Here is a 21001-nt window from a genome sequence, read left to right as displayed (position 1 = left end):
AGGGAACTTGCATTAACTGTGATGGGAATTTTGTATACAAGTTATTGGGCTCCATACATGAATAAATGAATACAGTTCTATAGCCTAGGATATACAGGGGGCCAGACTAGAAGATCTAATGAGTCCCTTCTGGCCTTAAAACCTATGAAACTAGGAGCCCGACACCACAAGGAGCATGTTAGTGAGTCAATAGATTCCCCCTCCCCCCCCCCCCCACGTTCACAGGATTTCATCTTTCCCTCTTGCTTTCTGGAGTCATGCAGGAAATACCCTTTCTTTTCGAATGTTGTGTTAGTAAATGTTCTCATGGAAGATACCAGGTAGAACTGAAGAGCAAAGTCCTCCTTTTATCCACAGAATGGTGTGGTATGAACCCATGAAATACTAGCATCTTCCTGCCAGTGTACCTCATATTTATCAGGAGGGTCATCCCTAGCGAGAAGAAGGGGATTTACTCCCCTGGCCTACTCGGTCCTAGACCTTATTCATTGAGGCTGCTAGTGAGGGTGTCAATTAGTATCAATTGTGATGGTGCTTTGTGGGAGTTGGGGCAAGGGAGAGAAAGAGATATATGTAGGTGAGGCACATGGCCTGGTGCAAAGAGTGCTGTACTGCAGGAGACCTGGGTTCTATTGCTGGCTTGGCCTGCCAGATGACCTTGTACAAGTCACTTCACCTCTGTGTCTGTTTCCCCATCTGTAAAATGAATATAATGCTACCCACTGAAGAAAAGAACTCTACAATAGCCAGGTATAATTATTACCTCCATTTAAACGAGTTCTGGCAGCCCATCTGTTGTCCTATTGAGGATAGGATTTGCCACCTTCATCCCTCTCTGGGGAGAAAGGGGACCACACACTCCTACCACTCTTAGACTGGATCTCTGGGTTGCAGCCCCCCTGTTTCCCAGCCATGTTAACCCAACAGATCTAGCTGGGTTTGACCAGAAGCACCGGCAGACTTTTTAGCACCCTAGGCGGTGGAAGGTCCTGCCCACGAAATACCGCTGACGACCACAGCGGTTGAACAGCCGGCCACTGAAGTCACCACCCCCAAATGTTAGCACCCTAGGCAACCACCTAGGTCACTTAGTGGGTTGTGCCGGCCCTGGGTTTGACATCTGTATGGCCTTTACCTCCATGAGCCTGTAACAGCAGCTGATTAAAATGATTCAGAACCAACTTCTTCAAAACAAAACGTTTTTTGTTCACACAGAGGTACGTAGCACACAGAGCATAGGATTAATACAAGAATGCATGGGACTCACCTACACCAGAATCTTTCCTTGAATGCTTTTGTATGTTCCCTTGACCTCAATTATCTCCATGCCTGCTACAGTTTGAGTCTCTCACCATCACTGTGTCTTTGTCAATCTCTCCCCACCAAGGCAGCTGCTGACAACCCACTACAGCCACCTTCTTCCTTAAGCTGGCATCTTTAAGGCTTTGGTATCCCCTTTGACCTTAGACTGGTGTCTGGGAAAAGTAAACTTGGCCAGCCTGGCTGAAGCCTAGCAGAGACATTCCCCAGTCCATAGCTTCCCCCACTGTTCTCTAAGGAGACTTATCTGTCATTGTTTCATTTCATGTTTACTTCCCCCGCATCAGCCTCCTCTGATTAAATGCTATTCTATCAGGAAAATATCATCAGGCAGGAAAATATCATGCAGGTAAACTAAGGTTATAAAAAATAATACACAGAACTCCCTCATTCTCCACACTAGAAAATACCAACAAAATGAAGTAAAATATCCCCAATCTCTATGGGTGACAGAGGGGATAACTCAGTTTCTATACATGTCCAGGCCTACCCAGGGGTCCATGTTAGATATCTAACTAGGTCTCTCTAAAGTCACCCATCCCTGTAGCATCTGACTGCCTTCTGTCCCATATACATGAAAACAAAGAGCTGGATTTGTTCCAAAGAGAAACAGTCTTTTAAAAGAAATTGTGTTGCTCACATAAAGTCATGTGAGCATGTTTTGACAAAAGAAATTAAAGATATGGGACAATCCTACCCTGATTCTGACAGTCTCAATCAAGGATCACTGGGTTAGAGTCAATATTCTATACACACAGAAGAAGGACAAAGAGCAATGACCCAGAGCTAACACCAAATTGCACTGCGCCCCAGGCAGGCTGACAACCTGGTGTCCATTTGCTGATATTTGACCATCTAATTGCAAATAACAATGCTGGTCCAAAAGAAATGGTGTTTATAATGTTCACCCATGCCTCTACTTGTACAAATTAACTACCTCTGTATTTGCATGTAAAACAAACTGTATACCTAATTAGCAGATTTCCTATGCATTTATAAATAGATGCCTTTTAAAATGTAAATAAAAGGTTACCAGGGCTCAGAGAAATCTTCATGCCAGAACTGTTTGCAGCAAGAACCCTGTGGGACTTTCTGAATAGTCTTAAAACAAACAGAAGGCAAATGCTTCAGCTGGCAAATAAGGGAAGCCTTCCCCATAGCAACACTGTTTTGGTGCCATTGTTTGGGTGTTTTTCAGTGAGGCATTTTGCCCTCAGTTATACTCCCCTAGGCAAAGAATACACTGTTTGCTTTTCCATCTCATGAAGAATTTATCCTCTGCACTTAAGATCTGATGTACAACAACTGAATTATTTATTTCCACTGTACGGCTTTGAACAGTACTCACAAGCAATTTGTCAAAGACATTACACACCATCATTTAGGCTTATTGTTTCTTTATCTTGTGGTCAGTGTAGGAGTCGAGAGAAAACCGGAAGGTACAGGACCAGTTCCATAGGGAATTGTACCCATATGAGGGAGCAAAGAACTGAACACTATGTTAAAAAAAATCTTTATATATATTTTTAAAGCACAAAAGAACTGTGGGCCAAAGTCATCCTTATTCAACTTTTTTTTTTTTTGAACATACAGGAGAGCTGCATCTGTAGGGTGGGTTGGATTGTTTTCTGAAGCAATTTGCCCATCCCTACTTTGAATATATAGTCATATAATTATATATCTTGAAGGACTTTCCATCCCTTCTTTCTTTGTCTGATACCAACACCAAGAGCAGCTGATGAGTATACAAAGGGTGTCTGCATGTCTAATTCCTTCCTGACAAATTAGCCACATGTAATTTCCTTTGGGTTTAGCAGGTGGGGAGTGGATTGAATCTACCCACACCAAGATTGAAATAGCAATTTTCACTAAAGTGAGAATTTTATGGGGAAAAAGGTCATAAATTCTGCACCAAATGAGGAACTGGCAAAGCCCAGAACTCATCAAATTAGATTTTGAATGTGAACATACTCATATTACTGGCTAGGAGAATGAGATTTGAATTAAAATTAGTTACCTCCAGTTTGCCTAAAATCCATGCCATGCATAATCCATGGCAATGGCATTAGAAAATTCTTTAATTCCTGATTCAAATGCATTTCTCTCTAGAGGAAACAAACCTAGAAATTGGTACAGAGTGTACTTTATCTCCTAATTAAATTACTCATAGACAGGCAGGATTTTCATTCTGACTTTACCATGCCCAGATAGCTGTCCAGCTGGTCGTACTATAAGTGGACCCAGTACATGTTAATACATGAAAGGACTTGATCTTTTTCTGTTGACTCATTCACTTCTCTTTGGTCTATTATACACCAACAGGAAGGGTCAATGGCAAAGCTCCCACTGACTTCAACAGAGCCAGGATTTCATCCTGATACTTGAAGATGGGGTGTTTTGAACTAGCAATACATTTTCTCTCTCTCATTTAGACACTTCACCTATGTACTGTTTTGAATTCCTATGGTCTGGCTTTTGCTGCAGAATTGCTGGGAGTAGCCCCTGAAGTTCTCTCAGTCGTGAAAAGCTTCTTTCACAATTAAATTAAAAAACACAGAGAACAAAAAAAGTTCCACTGTGGCTAAACAACAAAGTAAAAGAAGCAGTGAGAGACAAAAAGGCATCCTTTAAAAGGTGGAAATTAAATCCTAGTGACGAAAATAGAAAGGAGCATCAACTCTGGCAAATGAAGTGTAAAAATGTAATTAGAAGGCCAAAAAATAATTTGCAGAACAGTTAGCCAAAGACTCAAAAAGTAATAGCAAAAAATTGTTTAAGTACATCAGAGGCAGGAAGCCTGCTTAACAACTAGTGGGGCCACTGGATGATCGAGATGCTAAAGGAGCACTCAAGGACAATAAGGCCATTGGAGAGAGACTAAATTAATTCTTTTTATGAGTCTTCCCAGCTGAGGATGTGAGGAAAATTCCCACACCTGAGCCATTCTTTTGGGGTGACAAATCTGAGAAACTGTCACAGATTGTGTCATTAGAGGAGGTTTTGGAACAAATTGTTAAACTAAACAGTAATAAGTTACCAGGACCAGAAGGTATTCACCTAAGAGTTCTGAAGGAACTCCAAACATGAAATTGCAGTGTACTGTGTAACCTATCATTTAAACAGCTTCTGTACCCAATGACTGGAGGACAGCTAATGTGATACCAATTGTAAAAAGGGCTCCAGAGGTGATCCTGGCAATTACAGGTCAGTAAGCCTGACTTCAGTACCGGGCATATGAGGAGAGATTAATAAGACTGGGACTTTTCAGCTTGGAAAAGAGATGACTAAGGGAAATATGATAGAGGTCTATAAAATCATGACTGATGTGGATAAAATAAATAAGGAAGTGTTATTTACTACTTTTCATAACACAAGAATCAAGGGTCACCAAATGAAATTAATAAGCAGCAGGTTTAAAAAAAAATAAAAGGAAGTATTTCTTCACACAATGCACAGACAACCTGTGGAACTCCTTGCCAGAGGATGTTGTGAAGACCAAGACTATAACAAGGTTAAAAAAAAACTAGATACATTTTATGGAGGATAAGTCCATCAATGACTTTTAGTCAAGATGGGCAGGGATGGTGTCCCTAGCCTCTGTTTGCCAGAAGCTGGGAATGAGCAACGGGATGGATCACTTGATGATTACCTGTTCTGTTCATTCCCTCTAAGACACCTGGCTTTGGCCACTGTCAGAAGACAGGATACTGAGCTAGATGGACCTTTGGTCTGAGCCAGTAGGGCCATTCTTATGTAAAAACTAGGTTGAGTTTTTAGCTTGAATCTACCTCTCCTCCTAAAGAAAACCTCCGCTTCTGGACATTTCCTGGTTCTGCCACTGACATGCTGTGTGACCTTGAGCACCTTACCGATCTGGGCCTCTGTTTCCCCTCCCACTCTTTGTCTGCCTTGTCTATTTAGATGTAAATTCTTACTATTTTGTACACTGCTTAGCACAATGAGCCCTCCCTCTCAGGTGCGGCCTCTGGGCACCACTCTGATACAAACAACAATAATAATAATGCCCAACAGTTGTAATACAAATATCTCAAAGCACTATAAAAGGTGGGTAAATGTTATCTCCATTTGGGGGGAACTGAGGCAGAAAGATGTGGCATGACTTGCTCATGGTACGTCAGTGACCCAGAGACAGAAGTCGGAATAGTAATAAACACCAGCCTATGCTGCTTGCATACTACTTTGAGGAAAGGTCATCTCAGGCATTTAATGCGGTAACTAATAATAGCTGAGATGTGTTATGTCCAGCAAACCAGGTATATCAGATGACACTGAGATGGATTAAATAGAACAAAAAGGGGAGTTTATTAACATTTTACAAGTTCCCTCATTCTACATTCTGTTTTGCTTTGTTAGCCTGTTTTCATGCAGACTCGTTGAAATATTTGTGTTTTCCAGAATGCCAAAGCCAGCTACGACTTCAGCAGTAACGATCCCTACCCATATCCCCGCTACACAGATGACTGGTTTAACAGGTAATAGAGCTCAGTCAGCTGTCACTTCAGGTATTAGGAAATTATAAGACTCTACTGATAGCTTCAGTATCTATCTCTCCACTAAACTCTGTGGTTTTCAGCACAGAAGTTGCTGTGTCGCTATTGCCTGAAGATTAGATATTACTGTTTTCACATTGATTTTTTTTATCTAGTGTGTTCTCCTGGGAACCTCTTCTATCACTCTGATCAGCTGAGTTATGGTATATAAAGTGTTTGCTACTCCAGAAAGGCGAAGGCATACCTGAAATGTTTGTGGAGGTGATAACTGTATATAATTTTCTGTCTGCTAACTGAAGAAATCATGATACCCAAGTCTGAATTTATGCTTCATAACTATTTTTTATTCTCCTTCCTCCATCACGTCTCACCCACAGCCTTCATGTTATTTTAAAGGGAGCAATATGGAGACTGGGATTTTATGAGCAGGAGGAAATCTGTCAGGAAAGGCATTTGAGAACAACTTGAAAATACATGTAAAGTTTTCATAAAGACTTGGTGTCACAGTTTGCCACAGTGCCCCATGGCCACAGTCCCTGACCTCAGGCTACTGTAGCATCAAACGACAAACATCTCCCTGAACACAGCAGGGGGTCAATATGGTTATTTACTGATGAGCCTCCGGGGTAGGACAGGTGATGGAGCAGCCTGTATTCCCTCTTTGCCTTCTTTGGTACCACACCCAGGGGGGAGATGCACAAATCTGGCACTGGAATACATCAGAAGAGGCCTGCCACTCTGCCTGCTGTTACTTCCAAGGTGAGCTTTGCCCTTACTATATACTCAAAGCTTTTACTGGACTTCAAGTTCTCTGTCTAGCAGTGGCACTTCCTGCCTTCATAAGGGATTTGAAAACTGGCTGAAGATCCATTCCATAAGTAAGCAGCATCTGTTTTCTTAGGGTAGTCCAGAAACAAGTTCCATAACACCTGTGTCTTTCTTGAAGAAGGAGCCTTTTCCATGGTTACTGCCTCCCCTGTAGCAGCTCCTGAAGCCTTGGGACCTTGAGAACATGCTTTCCTACTGTCCTGTTGGAACCATCCTTTACTCCATGACAGGAGAGTGCGCTATGCTGATCCCTGCACCTCCTATAGTGGGTTTTGTACCTGCACTGGGAATGAAAACATTTTCCATCGTTAAATGCAAAGCACATGTTGGCTTTTATATCGGCATGTTGAAGCCAAGGTTTTGGCATGGGCAACCTGCTCTCAGTGAATGTCAGCTGGGCAAGGTGATAAGGAGTCAGACATTTCAGTAAAGGTCCTGGTCTATTTTACCCCAGGGTAAATCAGGCTCCTCTGCTATCCTCTAACTAAATTCTCTTTAATCACACTCTCCCACCCCACGCCTCCATATGTAGCATGAGCCCCTACTATTAAGTCCTTATACTTAGGGCCCTACCAAATTCACAGTCATGAAAAATGCATCATGGACAGTGACATCTGGTCTCCCCCTCCTACGTCCACCCCATGAAATCTGGTCTTTTGTGTGCTTTTACCCTATGTTATACAGATTTTGCAGGGGAGGCCAGCATTTCTCAAATTGGGGGTCCTGACCCAAAAGGGAGTTGCAGGGGGGTTGCAAAGTTATTTTAGGGGGGTCGCAGTATTGCCACCCTTACTTCTGGGCTGCCTTCAGAACTAGGCGGCTAGAGGGCGGCAGCTGTTGGCTGGGCACTCAGCTCTGAAGGCAGCACCCCACCAGCAGCAGCGCAGAAGTAAGGGTGACAATATCATACCATACCACCCTTTTGCACCGCTGCTGGCGATGGCTCTACCTTCAGAGCTGGATTCCCAGCCAGCAGCTGCCCCTCTCCAGCTGCCCAGCTTTGAAGGCAGCGCCCCCGCCAGGAGCAGTGCAGAAGTAAGGATAGCAGTACCATGACCCCCTCCACAACTCCTTTTTGGGTCAAGACCCCTACAATTACAACACTGAAATTTCAGATTTAAATAGCTGAAATCATGAAAAACTTATGATTTTTAAAATGCTATGACCAAGAAAGTGACCAAAATGGACCGTGAATTTGGTAAGGCCCTACTCATACTTAAACAAGGAAATATACCTCTCGGGGCTCCTCACACAAATTATACTCACATAAATGTGAAAGGTTGTGCACCAGTTCTCAAGAGTCTGAGGCACCTTAGGCCTGGAGGGTTTGTCCTTCTCATTTTCATGCTTTTCTCTCCCTTCCTCTGTCCTGAACAGCAAGATAGATAAATCCACAAACTCCTCTTTCCAAATCTTTTTTTAAACCCCTTTTAAGCAGATGGTTCTCAAGTGGACAGTGGATCTCACATAAGCTCTATGGTCATCAGCTGTCATGTCTCCTGCCTTTTTTCATTCGGAATGATGCCACCTGGAAACAGGGGAGTCCCTTCCTAATTGCTCCATATTCCTTTGTGAGGTACCAGCCCCCCAAACCTTTGACAGTCGTACCCCCTCGTCTGAGAGGGGCCCACTCTCATCAAGGAGGCTGCCAACCTATGGGCCACCGATGCCAATGATTTTGCCAAGTCAGCCCACATCCCCGGGCTGGATGTCTGAGGGAGGAGGGATCTGGGTTGCCATTTTGCCCCACTGTGCTGAGATTGGCAGTTCCCTCCTTCAGTGCCTGAAAGCTGCTGACAAACTCCACTGCTGCATCCTGAGGGTGCCTGAAGAGCTCTTGGCAGATTATGGGTGTGAAGCGCAGTCCCAGGGTCACTCAGCCGCTCCTCATCATCTCTGTCCACCTCTGAGGCTTGGACCCTCACTATTCTCAACCTCAAACCCTGAATCCATCCCTTGCACCTCCTGTAGGAGGGGTTCTGGATCCTAACCAGGAAGGACACCCTCTTTTGACTCACCACTATCTGCAAAATGAACTATTCCTGCAGAGGTCTCAGCTCCTGCCCAGCTGCTCCCCTCGACCTGTGACTCTCCTCCTGCGCCTGTGGCAGGCACATTGGTCCTCGACTGATCTCCAGTCTCATGAAAACGGAGTACATCCCGCCCCTGCTCCGCCTCTTCCCTCAGAGGCCCCGCCCCTGCTGTGCCTCTTTCCTCAAGGCCCCCCCCACTTGCTCTTCTCCTTCATCCCGTTTCCTCATTGCTTAATTCTCTGCACCTCCCTCTCCACCCTGCCCCACCCCCCAGCTGGGCTCCCTCTGCGCCGAGGCTGGGACAGGAGCTGCATCCCCTGCATGGACCCCACCCACCCATAGGATGCAAGTAGGAGGCAGTGAGTAACCCCTTCCCTGCTGTAACAGCCAAAAGAGGCTTCACATGGCCTCTTCTGGGAACTGGGGAACGCTAGCCAATGAGCACCCCTGTCTCCCAGCTGGCCAATGGGTGACAGACTCCCAGAGGGAGGAGCTACTTATTGTGCCTTGGTGAGTGTGTCCCTCCCTTGCTGCTGGGACAGTCCCCCTTTCACCGCTGGCCCCATCAATTTCCCCCACCCATTGTTGCAGATGGGTGGTATTTGATAAATTTTAGGGGCAGATCCTTAGCTGGTGTAAGAGTCGTACAGGGTTAGCTTTTCAAAGAATGGACTATAAGGGTCCAGTTTTGCTCCTCTTGCAGTCAGTGATAAAGTGAGTGACTTAAATGCATGCAAGAAGGAACTGCAAAGTGAAATATCATTTTTACGTAAATTGCTTACAGAGAAATATTTTCTTTAAGTGATTTGTGTAACAGGAAGTGGAGATTTTTTTAAAAAGGGGAACCAGGGGGCTTTTGTTAGCAGGCAGCTGCATGTGCAAAATGTCATTAGATTTTTAAAAGACTCGGAGGTGTTCATGCTCAGAGGATTACATTAACCACAGCTGCTTTGCTTGTAAACACAGATACCTCTTCTAACTCATGCTATTTAAGACAGCCAAAAATCTGTCACCTTAATTCTAATAAACAGTGGTCTCTGAAACAGTAGCATAGTGAGGAATGGGAATTTGGGAGGGCCCCAACTTATGGTCAGTGAGCAATGACCAGACAGTTTGGCTGGGCCCCTTTTCCTATCTCGGCTACCCATTCCCCATCACCTCTTGTGTCATGTCCTGTACCCGACACCACAGAAGCAGCAGCCTCTGCTTCTCTCTGTCACATAGTTGCAGCTGCCTGGCTCTGACTGCTGCCTCCCTGGGTGCACGGTTCCACCGATACAGGCTCTTGCAGGGAATCTGTTTTCTAAATTGTGTGCCTCTTCCCTCCCTATTGGGTGGTGGCAGGAGCAGTTACTGACTGAGTTGGAACAGCTGGGGGAGAGGGCTATGCTCCCAGGATCAGAGGCTTTCTGTCTCTTTGCCCAGCCCCTGGAGCAATCTGCTGCTGTTGTTACAGGAAGAGGTGTGTGTGCGGCAGGGGTATCACACAAGCTTAGATTTGGGTGTGCCTGAGTGTTGACTGGGAAGGTCATGGCCCACCCATGTTACACCTCTGCACTAAGGCCCATAGGGCTGGGTATCTGTGCTGTGTGGCCCAGTGTGTAGGGCACTTGCTAGGGATTTAGGAGGACTTGGGTTCTGCTCCCAGTTCTGTCCCTAACCTATTGCTTGATGCTGATCAAGTCACCTCTCTATTTCTCTTCCTGTTCAGAAGGTGAGTGCTTGAGGGTCTCTTGCTATGTGTATTATACAGAGGAGCTGTGCAAATATTAGCTTTTTCAATTTGCTGGCACTTCCAAAATATTGGATTGGGGTGGGGGGATTCATTTCAGGTCAAACCAAAAATGAAAACCTTCAAAAAAAAATTGGTGATTTTGAAAAGTAAAAAAATCATTTCAGGTAGAAATAAATGATTTGTTTGACCAAATGAAACGTTTCATTTTGATTTTGAGTCTTTTTCAGCACTTTCAAACAAATTAAATCATTTTGAAGGACATTTTGAAACAAAAGGTTATCGCAAAACAAAAAATCTGAATCTTTAATTTAAAAAATGTTGTGACAAAACATTTCAACTTTTTTGGCCTTTTTTTTTTTTTAACATGAACCATTCAGCAAAACTGATTATAAATATGCAAAATGTTTTGGGTTTCCAAATCTGCAATTTTCACCCCCCACCAGAAAAGTTTTGGCCAACTTTTTTTGCCTAGCTCTAATATAATGGGGCTCCTTCTCAGGCAGGGCCTTTAAGTGCTACTGTAATATAGATAAATCATTATGAGACAGCTCATTTCTACTTATGCGGCCCTATAAATATTAACACTTTATATTCTCCATGTTCCCTCCCCCTTTCCCAGATATTAGTTTGTCAAACATATTAAGTACTTCTGAAGAACTTGGTCAGAGTTACAATTACCCTTCACCTCTATTTATTAAAGGTCACACCTGCAGTGTTCTCTCTCATTTTTTCAGTCAATATAATGAGAACAACATAATGGATAATTGGGGATTTGTATAAACAGATACAGCAGCCTTTTTTATTGCATTAATTACTCCTGAGGGCATTCTGCACCAAAAAATTATTTTTTTGTGCACAATATTATAAAATTCTGCAAATTTTATTTGCCAAATAAATGTGGAGACTCCAGCCTGGCACTGGGGAGCACAGGCCACTGGCTACACAGAGGTGAGAGATCCCTTTGCAGCTCCCTCCTCTCGGGACATGGACTCAGCCGTGAGGCTGCACCCAACCCTGACACAGCGCAGGGACCGGGCCTGCCCTAGAAACACCACATAACTCTTCCCCTCCATGCTAGGTGCACCAGGTGTGGCCAGGCAGGCTCAGCAAGGCAGGATCCAAGTGTGGAGGGGCTCGGTGTGGGGGGAATCCAGGTGTGGGTTGAGAGGGCTCAGTGGGGGATACGGGTGCGGGGGGAATCTGGATGCACAGGAGCTTGTTGGGGGGTTCTGGGTGCAACAGTAACAGAACACTGCAGGGGGGGTCCAGGTGAAGGTGGTTGGGGTTCAGCAGGGGGTCTGAGAGTGGGGGGGTTCAGTGGGGGGTCCAGATGCTGGGGGAGTGGGGATCAGTGGGGTTGGGATCCACGTGCAGCTGGTTGGGGATCAGTAGGGTTGGGATCTGGGTGCGGGTGGCTCGTTGGGGTGGTCCAGGTGCGGGGGGAGGAGGCTCATTGGGAGGGCCTGGGCATGAGGGGGTCTGGATGCACTGGGGTTGGACAGATGGTAGAGCAGCTCCCTGTACAGTGATCCCTCCCCCTGCAGCTGAACAGTGATGGATGCAGGAAGTGTAGGTGGTGGTGGTGGGGAAATCTGCAGAGCTTCCTACAACCAGGGGAGAGGTCGTGGGGTGGGAGTGACCTGGCATTTTTAGAAAGCTTTTGAACATTGTAGCTTCCCTGTGTGATGGGAGCAGTCTGGGAGCAGTGTCACACCCTATGTCCTACAGGTGACTAGATAATGAATGCCCAGCCACGCTGTACCTTTTTTCACAGTTCTTTTAACAAGGACGGTCAAGGAAAACCTCCTGAGTTATTGAAAGAAAGTTATCTAGCACATGTACAAGAAACATATTTCAGTCTTTTCGCTGCCCAAAGAGCCTTCAGAAAAGGGTCCTGAAACAAGCATAAGATTTTCACGATGGTGGGATAGTTGGAAACCAGTCATTTTCCTACAATAGATGTGTCTCTAAAAACATAAGCTAGGAAATATTACAGGAGAAAGAATACATGGTCCCAAGATTTCTCACACCTCTGTACCAGCCTTTTCAACCTGCATTTTGAGGTAGAGGGAAAGAAGATAGAGGCTGAATTTAAAAAAAGAAATAAAACAAAATAATCCAGCTGCCGCAGGGTATAAAGCATAGGAGTGTATGTGACCTTTATAATATGGTAAAGCTAGTGTTGTGAGCCACCAGGATACTACAGAGATAACCACAATATACATGCATGGAGGGTAATATAATTTAGGTGTAGAAAATATCCCATCTGCTAAAACATGGCAAACTGTAAAAAAAAAAAAAAAAAATTATGTTTATTTTATTGGAGAGGAAAACCAGATGCCCACCCTCCCTCCCCCACTTAGGCCTCCAAGCCTAACTTGATGCATATTTTAAGCACTAATTTATTAAGGTTTGTAAAACACTTTGAAGATGAAAAATACGATTGAAGCACAATGGGCTGATTTTGAACCTGGGGCCTTCAGTGCCAAAGCACAGACTTGTCCTACATGAGTTTAAAGAAATCACTTTATTAGCTACCAGCAGTACTGGGCTGGTATCTTCTCTGTGGACTAGCTGCTAGAGGAGGATGAGACACACACACAGCACCCTGCCTCACTTGGCAAAGCTTTTGCAGCTGGTGTGTCGTGACTGCTGCTTGACATGTTGACCCGCATTGTCACATGCTCCCCCATCTGTGTGTTGCATCTATCTGCTGCCTCTTTAGATTGTGAGCTCTTCAGGTCGGGGCACTCAGTTTGCTGTGTGTTTGTACAGCGCCTAGCACAATGGGGCCCTGATCCATGGGGCCTTTAGGTGCTACCATAACATGCAAAATAAATAATAAAAGTGCTAAGTACTATTACTTTACGCTGTTGAAGTGCTAAGTATTAGTATTATTATTAGACAGCTCTTTCCAATGCTATTTCTACTCTCCAACAAGATAGAGCCTGCTTGAAAAACTGGATTCTAAAAAGGGCTGAATAACTTTACAACTAAATAGAGCATAATTATGCATGCTAGTATTAAAATAAACATTGTTCAGGCTTTTGAGGGTAAACTGGTTACTCCACATACAGCACTGTGCATTTTTCTAAGGGCAGCAATGGAGTTTTGCTTTTTTCTGGAGCATCTGGTGTTAACTGGGACAAGAGGAAAGATACCAGTCTTGATTAACCAAATGGCCTGATCCAGCATGCTCCTAATGGTGTGTGATACTGTGTGTGCAAACTGGGTGGTAATGTTGATCAGGAGCAGTGATTTACGTGGTCTCTCTTTATTCATCTTTGCAGTCATGGAACCAGGTGTGCAGGGGAAGTGTCGGCTGCAGCAAACAATAACATCTGTGGAGTTGGCGTGGCATACAACTCAAAGGTGGCAGGTATGATACCAATACAGGGAGAAACCCCAATCCTGTTCTCCTCACTCCTGTTCCTTGGGTGAGGCTCCCACTGTAGTTCACGGGAGCCTTGCCCAGGTAAGGACTGCAGGATTTGGTCCAGAATTTGTACTTCTGTCACAGAAGTTTTAAGTGCTAAACATTTAACATCTCCCCTCCTCTTACTCTCCTATATTGTTAATATACTTAATTATTTAACAAGGGGAATGGCATTCCTTCTGCTCATTCTCATTTCAAGTCCTGTTTTCATACTGATTTCAATATGAGCTAACTTATTTCTCCTTTTGTGTACTGTTGTAGATCTCATCTGAAACAAATCTAAATGTGCAGCAGAAGAAATATACTTGTAGTTGTACTTAATATGATGCAGAGTTGAGCTGCCTCAGATTTTTTTCCTATCAGTTGTGCATCTCAGAAAAAGCAAAATCCACTCCATTACACTGAACTTATCTCTAAGTTTGCATGGGGCCAGATACCTAGCTGGTGTAAATCAATGTAGTGCCATTAATGTTGATGGTTGTTGACCCCAGCTGACAGTTTGGGTCCTGGAGTGCATGCACAGTGATTTGTGTTCTGACGGTTTAGCTGGCCTCCCTTTTCGTTGTTATATCTGAATGATCACCACATCCAGATCCATAAAACAATAAGCTTCCCAAATCGGGCACATGCCCAGAAGCAAAATCTCCATGATGGAATGGCAAAGCAATTTCTACTAAGCAATTAAGCTAAGACAGTTCTATCGTTTTATAATTGGCTCAAAATGGCACTCTCACAGGGAGTATTGTTTTTTATCTGCCACTCAAAATGGTACAAAACTCTGTCCTGACTAGGAAAACCCCAAGGAAATTCACAGAACCAAAAAAACCCCTTCGAACAAATAAAAAGCCAGGAGTTATGGAAAGGATATAAACACTTGTGTTTCAGGAATTAATCACTTCTGACTAATGAGACTTAAAAAGGAACTTTCTGTGGGCAAGTTGTCTAATGCAGGATATTTTGCAAGGATTTGTGAAGCAATGGTTATCAGTCGCTCTTGGTGACAAGATACAGGACTTAGTGCTTGTGGACATGGTGGGGTAATGCACTCTATGGGGGTGTGATTTCTAAAGTGCACTAACCTATTATGCATTAATTGGACTGTGTAGACCCTCCTGGTTCACTTTCATGGAGTGGTATTTGAAACAGGACCACATTAAAGAGCTCTAGTGAATCTTTAGTGCACTCCAGCAGAGTCTACAGACCAATTAATGCACAACACATTCATGTGCTTTAGAAATCACACTCTGTAGAGGATGTTACACCCTGTGGCCTTAGATGGACCACTGGCCTGAACCCAGTCTGGCAGTTCCTGTGTTCCTCTGCCAAGCAAATTATCACTACAAATCATGATCAACAAAACTAATTGAAATAGTATTATTTGTTCAGGAAACCTAAGCTCAAAAACCAAAGATCAGCTAGCATGTACAAAGTGCTATTTCAACTTCTGACTCTTTTTCCTTGCAATGAATGAACTTTAAAGGGTTTGGATGATGAGTCTGGTTTAGATCTGCACCCCAAAAAGGGGTGGGGGTGATGAGGGTGTAGATGTGGGTATGTGCATGGGAAAATACAAAATAGCAGCTAGACTTCTTGGATCTGTATACATTGAGGGCATAGCTACACTGGAGAGTTGCAGCGCTGGTGCTGGGGTTACAGCGCTGCAACTCATTCTGTGTCCACACTTGCAAAGAACGGCCAGCGCTGCAACTCCCTGGTTGCAATGCTGGCTGTACACCTGGTTTGCTTGGGGTGTAGCGATTCCAGTGCTGGTGATGCAGCGCTGGTCATCAAGTGTAGCCACCAAAAGTGCTGTTATTGGCCTCCAGGGTATTAGGAGGTATCACAGAATTCCTGTCCACAACAAACCGGAAGAATGGCTGAACTCTGATCTCCCCATAGCTATTTAGCTAAAAAACAAACACAGCTGCTCTTTGCTCCAGCGAGCGAGCGAGCGGAGGCAGGGGAATTGCTTTGGAATGTTCACAGCTGTTTGCTTGAGGAGAGAGGGGAGAGGGTACTGTTGAGCAGCTGCTTATATGGTCTAAAGACTATTTAGGATTGCATAATTTGCATTTAGTGAATAAGAGACAGGTGGGGGAAAGGTCAAAACTTTTAAAATGATTGAAGGTAGGCACTGTGTATCTTCCAGTCCTTAGAACTTGCAAGGCAGGGAGCTGAGAACAGTGTCAGCTCCAAAAATCCACTCTCTCTATCTCCCCCATGCTCCCTGTCACACTCCACCCCACCCCCGTCTTTGAAAAGCACGTTGCAGCCACTTGAACACTGGGATAGCTGCCCACAATGCACCACTCCCAACAGCGCTGCAAATGCTGCAAATGTGGCCACACCAGCAGCGCTGGTAGCTGTCAGTGTGGCCACACTGCAGCGCTTTCCCTACACAGCTGTACGAACACAGCTGTAACTCCCAGCGCTGCACATCTCCAAGTGTAGCCATACCCTAGTTGAAAATCTTGTAAGAACAGGGTTTGTCATGAGAGATCTGTTACTTCCTGCTTCCTTTCAGCCAGTTACTTATTAAAGTGCACAGGTCTTCATGACTCCAGGTTGTTCTAGCCTGTCTCCACTGCAATGCCTGCCCTTCCCTTCAAAATTTGAAGGGGAGGAATGGTGTTATTGTTCTAGTTTCTGCAGTCAGTGAGACATGAAGTTCAAATTTATATGTAGCATTGCATTGAGAAGGGACCATTGTCACCATTGTTCAGTAATTACACACATTGATCAAAGAAGGGCACAGAACACAGCATTTATATTCTGATATTGAACACCCACATTTGCATCCATTCGGTTCAGGGCTATCTCTACTATTCATGCAACTCTCTAACTTCAAGTCAGTTATTTATAAGCTGTATAGCAAAGCCCTTGGGCTGTACTAATGTCCTACGAAGCTGCAACAAGCTACCACACTTGTCAATTTCCTAACAAAATTCCATATTGAGATACATTTATTTTAAGGCAAACAACATCCCATGTTTCTAAACTGAGAGAGGCTCTGGTTTATTACTGAGGTCTATAGCACCACCAAGGGGCCAGTGGAAATCAGTAAATCCATCAAACCTCTGGAGGAAGCTGACATGTTTACAACATATCTCTGGGTCCCATCCTCAACAGATGTAAAGTGGCGTAGGACGTCACAGCCAGCTGACGATCTGGCTCCTAACTTTTTTACCTTTGATCCCGCTTTTTTGTATTGAAGTCATATCCTCACATTTTAGCTCTGTCTGGGCACTCTCTTGTCATTGTCTGTGAAATTCAGCAGTTTCAGTTCACAGACATTCATGCCAGCCTTTGCTTCTTTGAGTGTATGCGGGATCTCAAACCCTGAGTTTCAGAGAACGCCAATTTTGTTGAAAACAAAATGGTTCAACTTGAAACATTTTTGAAAAAAAAAAGTTTTAAAATTGTCAAAATGTTCACGCCAGCATTTCAGACATGAGAAAATCCAGTTTTCCAGTTCAAAACAACTATTTGTTAAAACAATTAAGCTAATTCTATTTTTTTTAAATAAAAAATGGTCAAAATCAAAATGAAACATTTCACAATTATGGAAATAAAAAGTTTTGTTTGACCTCAACCAATTTTTTCCAGGTTTTCAAGATTTCAACTTTAGTGCCTGGTTGAGAATATTTTGAGGGACAGGAAATCTGTTTCCCACCCAGCTGTATGTTTTTTTTGTTGTTGTTCCAGGCCATTCCTAGTTTAAAACATTGAAAACTAATGAGTTCCCACCCAAAGCCATACATGGAATGAGTTTACTTTAAACCATTCCAGATTAGTCTCAGGCAAGACTCAATGAAAGGTCTCTAACCCTCAGCCTGGCCTGTGTTTGGGTTTATAATGAATCATGATTTAGTGTTGTCCCCAGAAAGGCTTATGTTGCTCAAATCGTCATACTCTTTGACTTGGTTGGAGTCGGAATTAAGAGACAAATTAAATCAGCCTATACTGGAAGTTATCAAAAAAAGAATTCAGTATGAGAGCCATTTCCCTTCTGTACATGTGTACAAAGGTACAGATGTCATTATTTCCATATAAGACATTTGTAGATTTCCCTCTCCTTTCTGATTATAAACACTATCCCATATTGTGGAGAAAGACAAGGGAAAACCTGTTGGGAGATGAATGAAGTATATAATGTGATTTAATGGTTAGGGGAGAGTGCTGTGTAAGAGTTTTGTGCTCTAGTCCTTGAATTTTCCACTGACTGACTTTATGATCGTGATCAGATCACACGATTTCTGTCTCAACTTCCCCATCTGTAAAACATGTGTAATTACTCTTTCCTTACAGAGTGTGTGAAGCTTAATTGTTTCTTAATGTATTTGGAAACACTTGGATGAAAGGCAGGGCCGACTCCAGGCACCAGCATCCCAAGAAGGTGCTTGGGTCAGCAGTCTGCAAGGGGCGGCAGTCCATGTGTTTTTGCCCCCAAGCAGCGCGCCGAATTGCCACTGCGGACAGCTGGGGCAGTCCGTGTGCCCTTAGGGCAGCACATGCATTTCCGTGGCGGTGGCAATTCGGCAGCAGCTTCTATGTTCAGCTGTCCGCAGCGGTGCAGCTTCTGTCTTCCAGCTGAAGACGGAAGCTGCCGCCGCATTGCTGCGTGGAAACACGCATGCTGCCCTAACGGCACACGGACTGCCCCTGCTGTCCCCGGCGGCAATTCGGCATGCTGCTTGGGGCGGCGAAAACAGTAGAGCCGGCGTTGATGAAAGGTGCTGTATAACTGCAAAGTTCATTAGTAGAATCCATAATAAACCACTCGCTCCTTTCTGTGCCCCCACTTCATTGCTATAGATGTATGGTTTGATGATAACACTCTGTTGTACAGACTGGAATGTGAACTTTCCATACAAAATTATTGTGGAACTAAGATAACCAGTGGGCTGTAATGCCTGAAACTGCAGGTATAAATCAGATTCTGAGCCTATATCCTGTCTTTGGCAATTCATAATTCATTTTTACGTTGATTACATCAACAGGTATCCGAATGCTGGACCAGCCTTTTATGACAGATATTATTGAGGCTTCTTCTATCAGTCACATGCCGCAAGTCATAGATATATATAGTGCCAGCTGGGGGCCAACTGATAATGGAAAGACTGTGGATGGACCTAGAGAACTAACTTTGCAAGCCATGGCAGATGGTGTGAACAAGGTAATGTTTCTGTTAAACACACTGGGGAAGATGACTGTATTGCTGACACACACTGGGCATTGAAAGCACTGCAGGTGGGTAGGTCAAAACTCTGCAAATCACTTAGGAACATTGCAGAACGCAATCTGATTATGTCACGCTGTCCCAGTTGTAGATTTATTGCTCACAAATCTTTGCCATGGTCTGCACTGCAGGTGGTTCCTTCTGCAGCACCAGTGTTTGCATATATTTATTCCCTGGTCTCAGGACACAGTTTGTCTACATTAAAATCTCAATCTTGCTCTAAATCGAGTGGCATGTGTTTGTTCTGTTCTATCATATGGGATCACAGTCAAAATGTAAAAGACCTCTCCGATCATTGTGTCTCGATGTCTTCCAACACAAGCCATGTGATCTGTAAAGGTGGCACAACTCTGGCCCTTTCTGTGTCTCACCAGATTCATTATCACATTTTGAAGTTGTACTGTCTTTCAGTCATTTATAGATAAACCTCATCGCAGAGGTGATGCACAGTGATTGCATTGTGGCCATTGGGGTTTTAATCTCCGATCCCCTGGACATAAACTCACCTCCTCCATGCTAGAATCATTCTTTAATCCCCCTTCTCGTGATCTGCTTCTCAGATGTCTCTTTCTTCCCATCGTTGGGCCAGATATAAGCAGGAAGGTGAGCATTAGCTATGAGCATGTATCAGTACTGATTAGGGAAAGAACTGACTGGAGAGGCAGAGCAAGGAGATGAGACTGCAGCTACAGAGAAGTGGATAGGGAGCAAAAGTGAATTGACAGGGGGGGTGGGGAGCGATAGCTCAGGGGTTTGAGCATTGGCCTACTAAACCCAGGGTTGTGAGTTCAATCCCTGAGGGGGCCATTAAGGGAACTGGGGTAAAAATCTGGGGATTGGTCCTGCTTGGAGCAGGGGGTTGGACTAGATGATCTCCTGAGGTCCCTTCCAACCCTAATAGTCTATGATTCTATGACTAAGAGTCTTCAGGAGGATCAAATGCTGAGGGGAAATCAGAGCTACTGTTTATACTAATGGGATGGTACGTACATCTCATTGTCATTGTTATTATGGAACTAGAATCAGCTCGGCATCTATTTTCAGTTCTGATCTGTAAACTGTTCTCCTTTTTTTTTTCCTGACAAAAAATGCTATTTTCATTTAAATTGAAATGCTCTGAAAAATGGTAGATTTTGACTAAAGTTCCTGGGGGGATGGACTTTGAAAGAATTTTGTCAGAAATTTTGTTTTGGACAATTTTTGAAATTTCATTTTGAATTTTATTTATTTTTTATTATTTGTGTTATTTTACATTATTTCATGGCATGTCAGTAGTAGTACATAACATGTACTGCTGACTTGTCTTAATAAGGCATAACATCATAGCTGAAATATCCTATTTTATTTATTTAAAAATAGACAGTTGCTACTTAGTACTGATTGAAACATCTTATCTGTTTCTAGATCAAAGTTTAGCAGCAGCTGCCCTTAATAGAAGTAATACATTTTAAAAAGAAGTAATACATTTTATCTGCTGCTGCTGCTGTGTCATAAAATAATAAAGATGTTAACATTCAAAAATAAAATTCAAAACATTTTGAAATTCCAAATTATTATTTTTTTTGTAAGTTCAATTCCAGGAGAAATTTCAAAAATATTTTTGTTCTGAATCAGAATGAAAACAAATTCTAAAATTTCTCATGGAATGGGAATTTGGAGCGTGAACCAGCACGCTTGTCTTGTCTGTGCCTCTTCATTTCTCTTTCCGTATTATTAAGAGCTGGTACAAAGCTCATTGAAGTAACTGGAAACACTCCCAGTGACCTCAGTGGCCCTTAGTGTTCTAGCTAAGCATTTCATGCATTATTTAGCTCTATCAGGCACAGTGGGCTACAGCTGTAGAGATTAGAGTTGTACTGCATTGTAATGCAAGGGATTATGCAGCATATCTACTTTCAC

At 43.6% G+C, this 21001-nt stretch overlaps 1 protein-coding gene across 2 annotated transcripts in view; it reads left to right on the top strand.

Moving 5' to 3' along the window:
* The window catches only part of PCSK2 (proprotein convertase subtilisin/kexin type 2), a 194883-nt gene that overhangs the window by 137972 nt on the left and 35910 nt on the right, over positions 1-21001 (top strand). For both annotated transcript variants that reach the window (XM_050952128.1, XM_050952129.1), the window contains exons 6-8: positions 5737-5813; positions 13718-13806; positions 18864-19039. In XM_050952128.1, coding sequence (XP_050808085.1) covers positions 5737-5813; positions 13718-13806; positions 18864-19039 — 342 coding nt within the window. The remainder of the gene's footprint in view (positions 1-5736; positions 5814-13717; positions 13807-18863; positions 19040-21001) is intronic.

The sequence above is a fragment of the Gopherus flavomarginatus genome, chromosome 4 (genome assembly GCF_025201925.1).
Source record: "Gopherus flavomarginatus isolate rGopFla2 chromosome 4, rGopFla2.mat.asm, whole genome shotgun sequence".
NCBI lineage: Eukaryota > Metazoa > Chordata > Testudines > Testudinidae > Gopherus > Gopherus flavomarginatus.
Note: the sequence above shows the minus strand (reverse complement) of the source record. Positions and strands in the feature narration are given on the sequence as shown.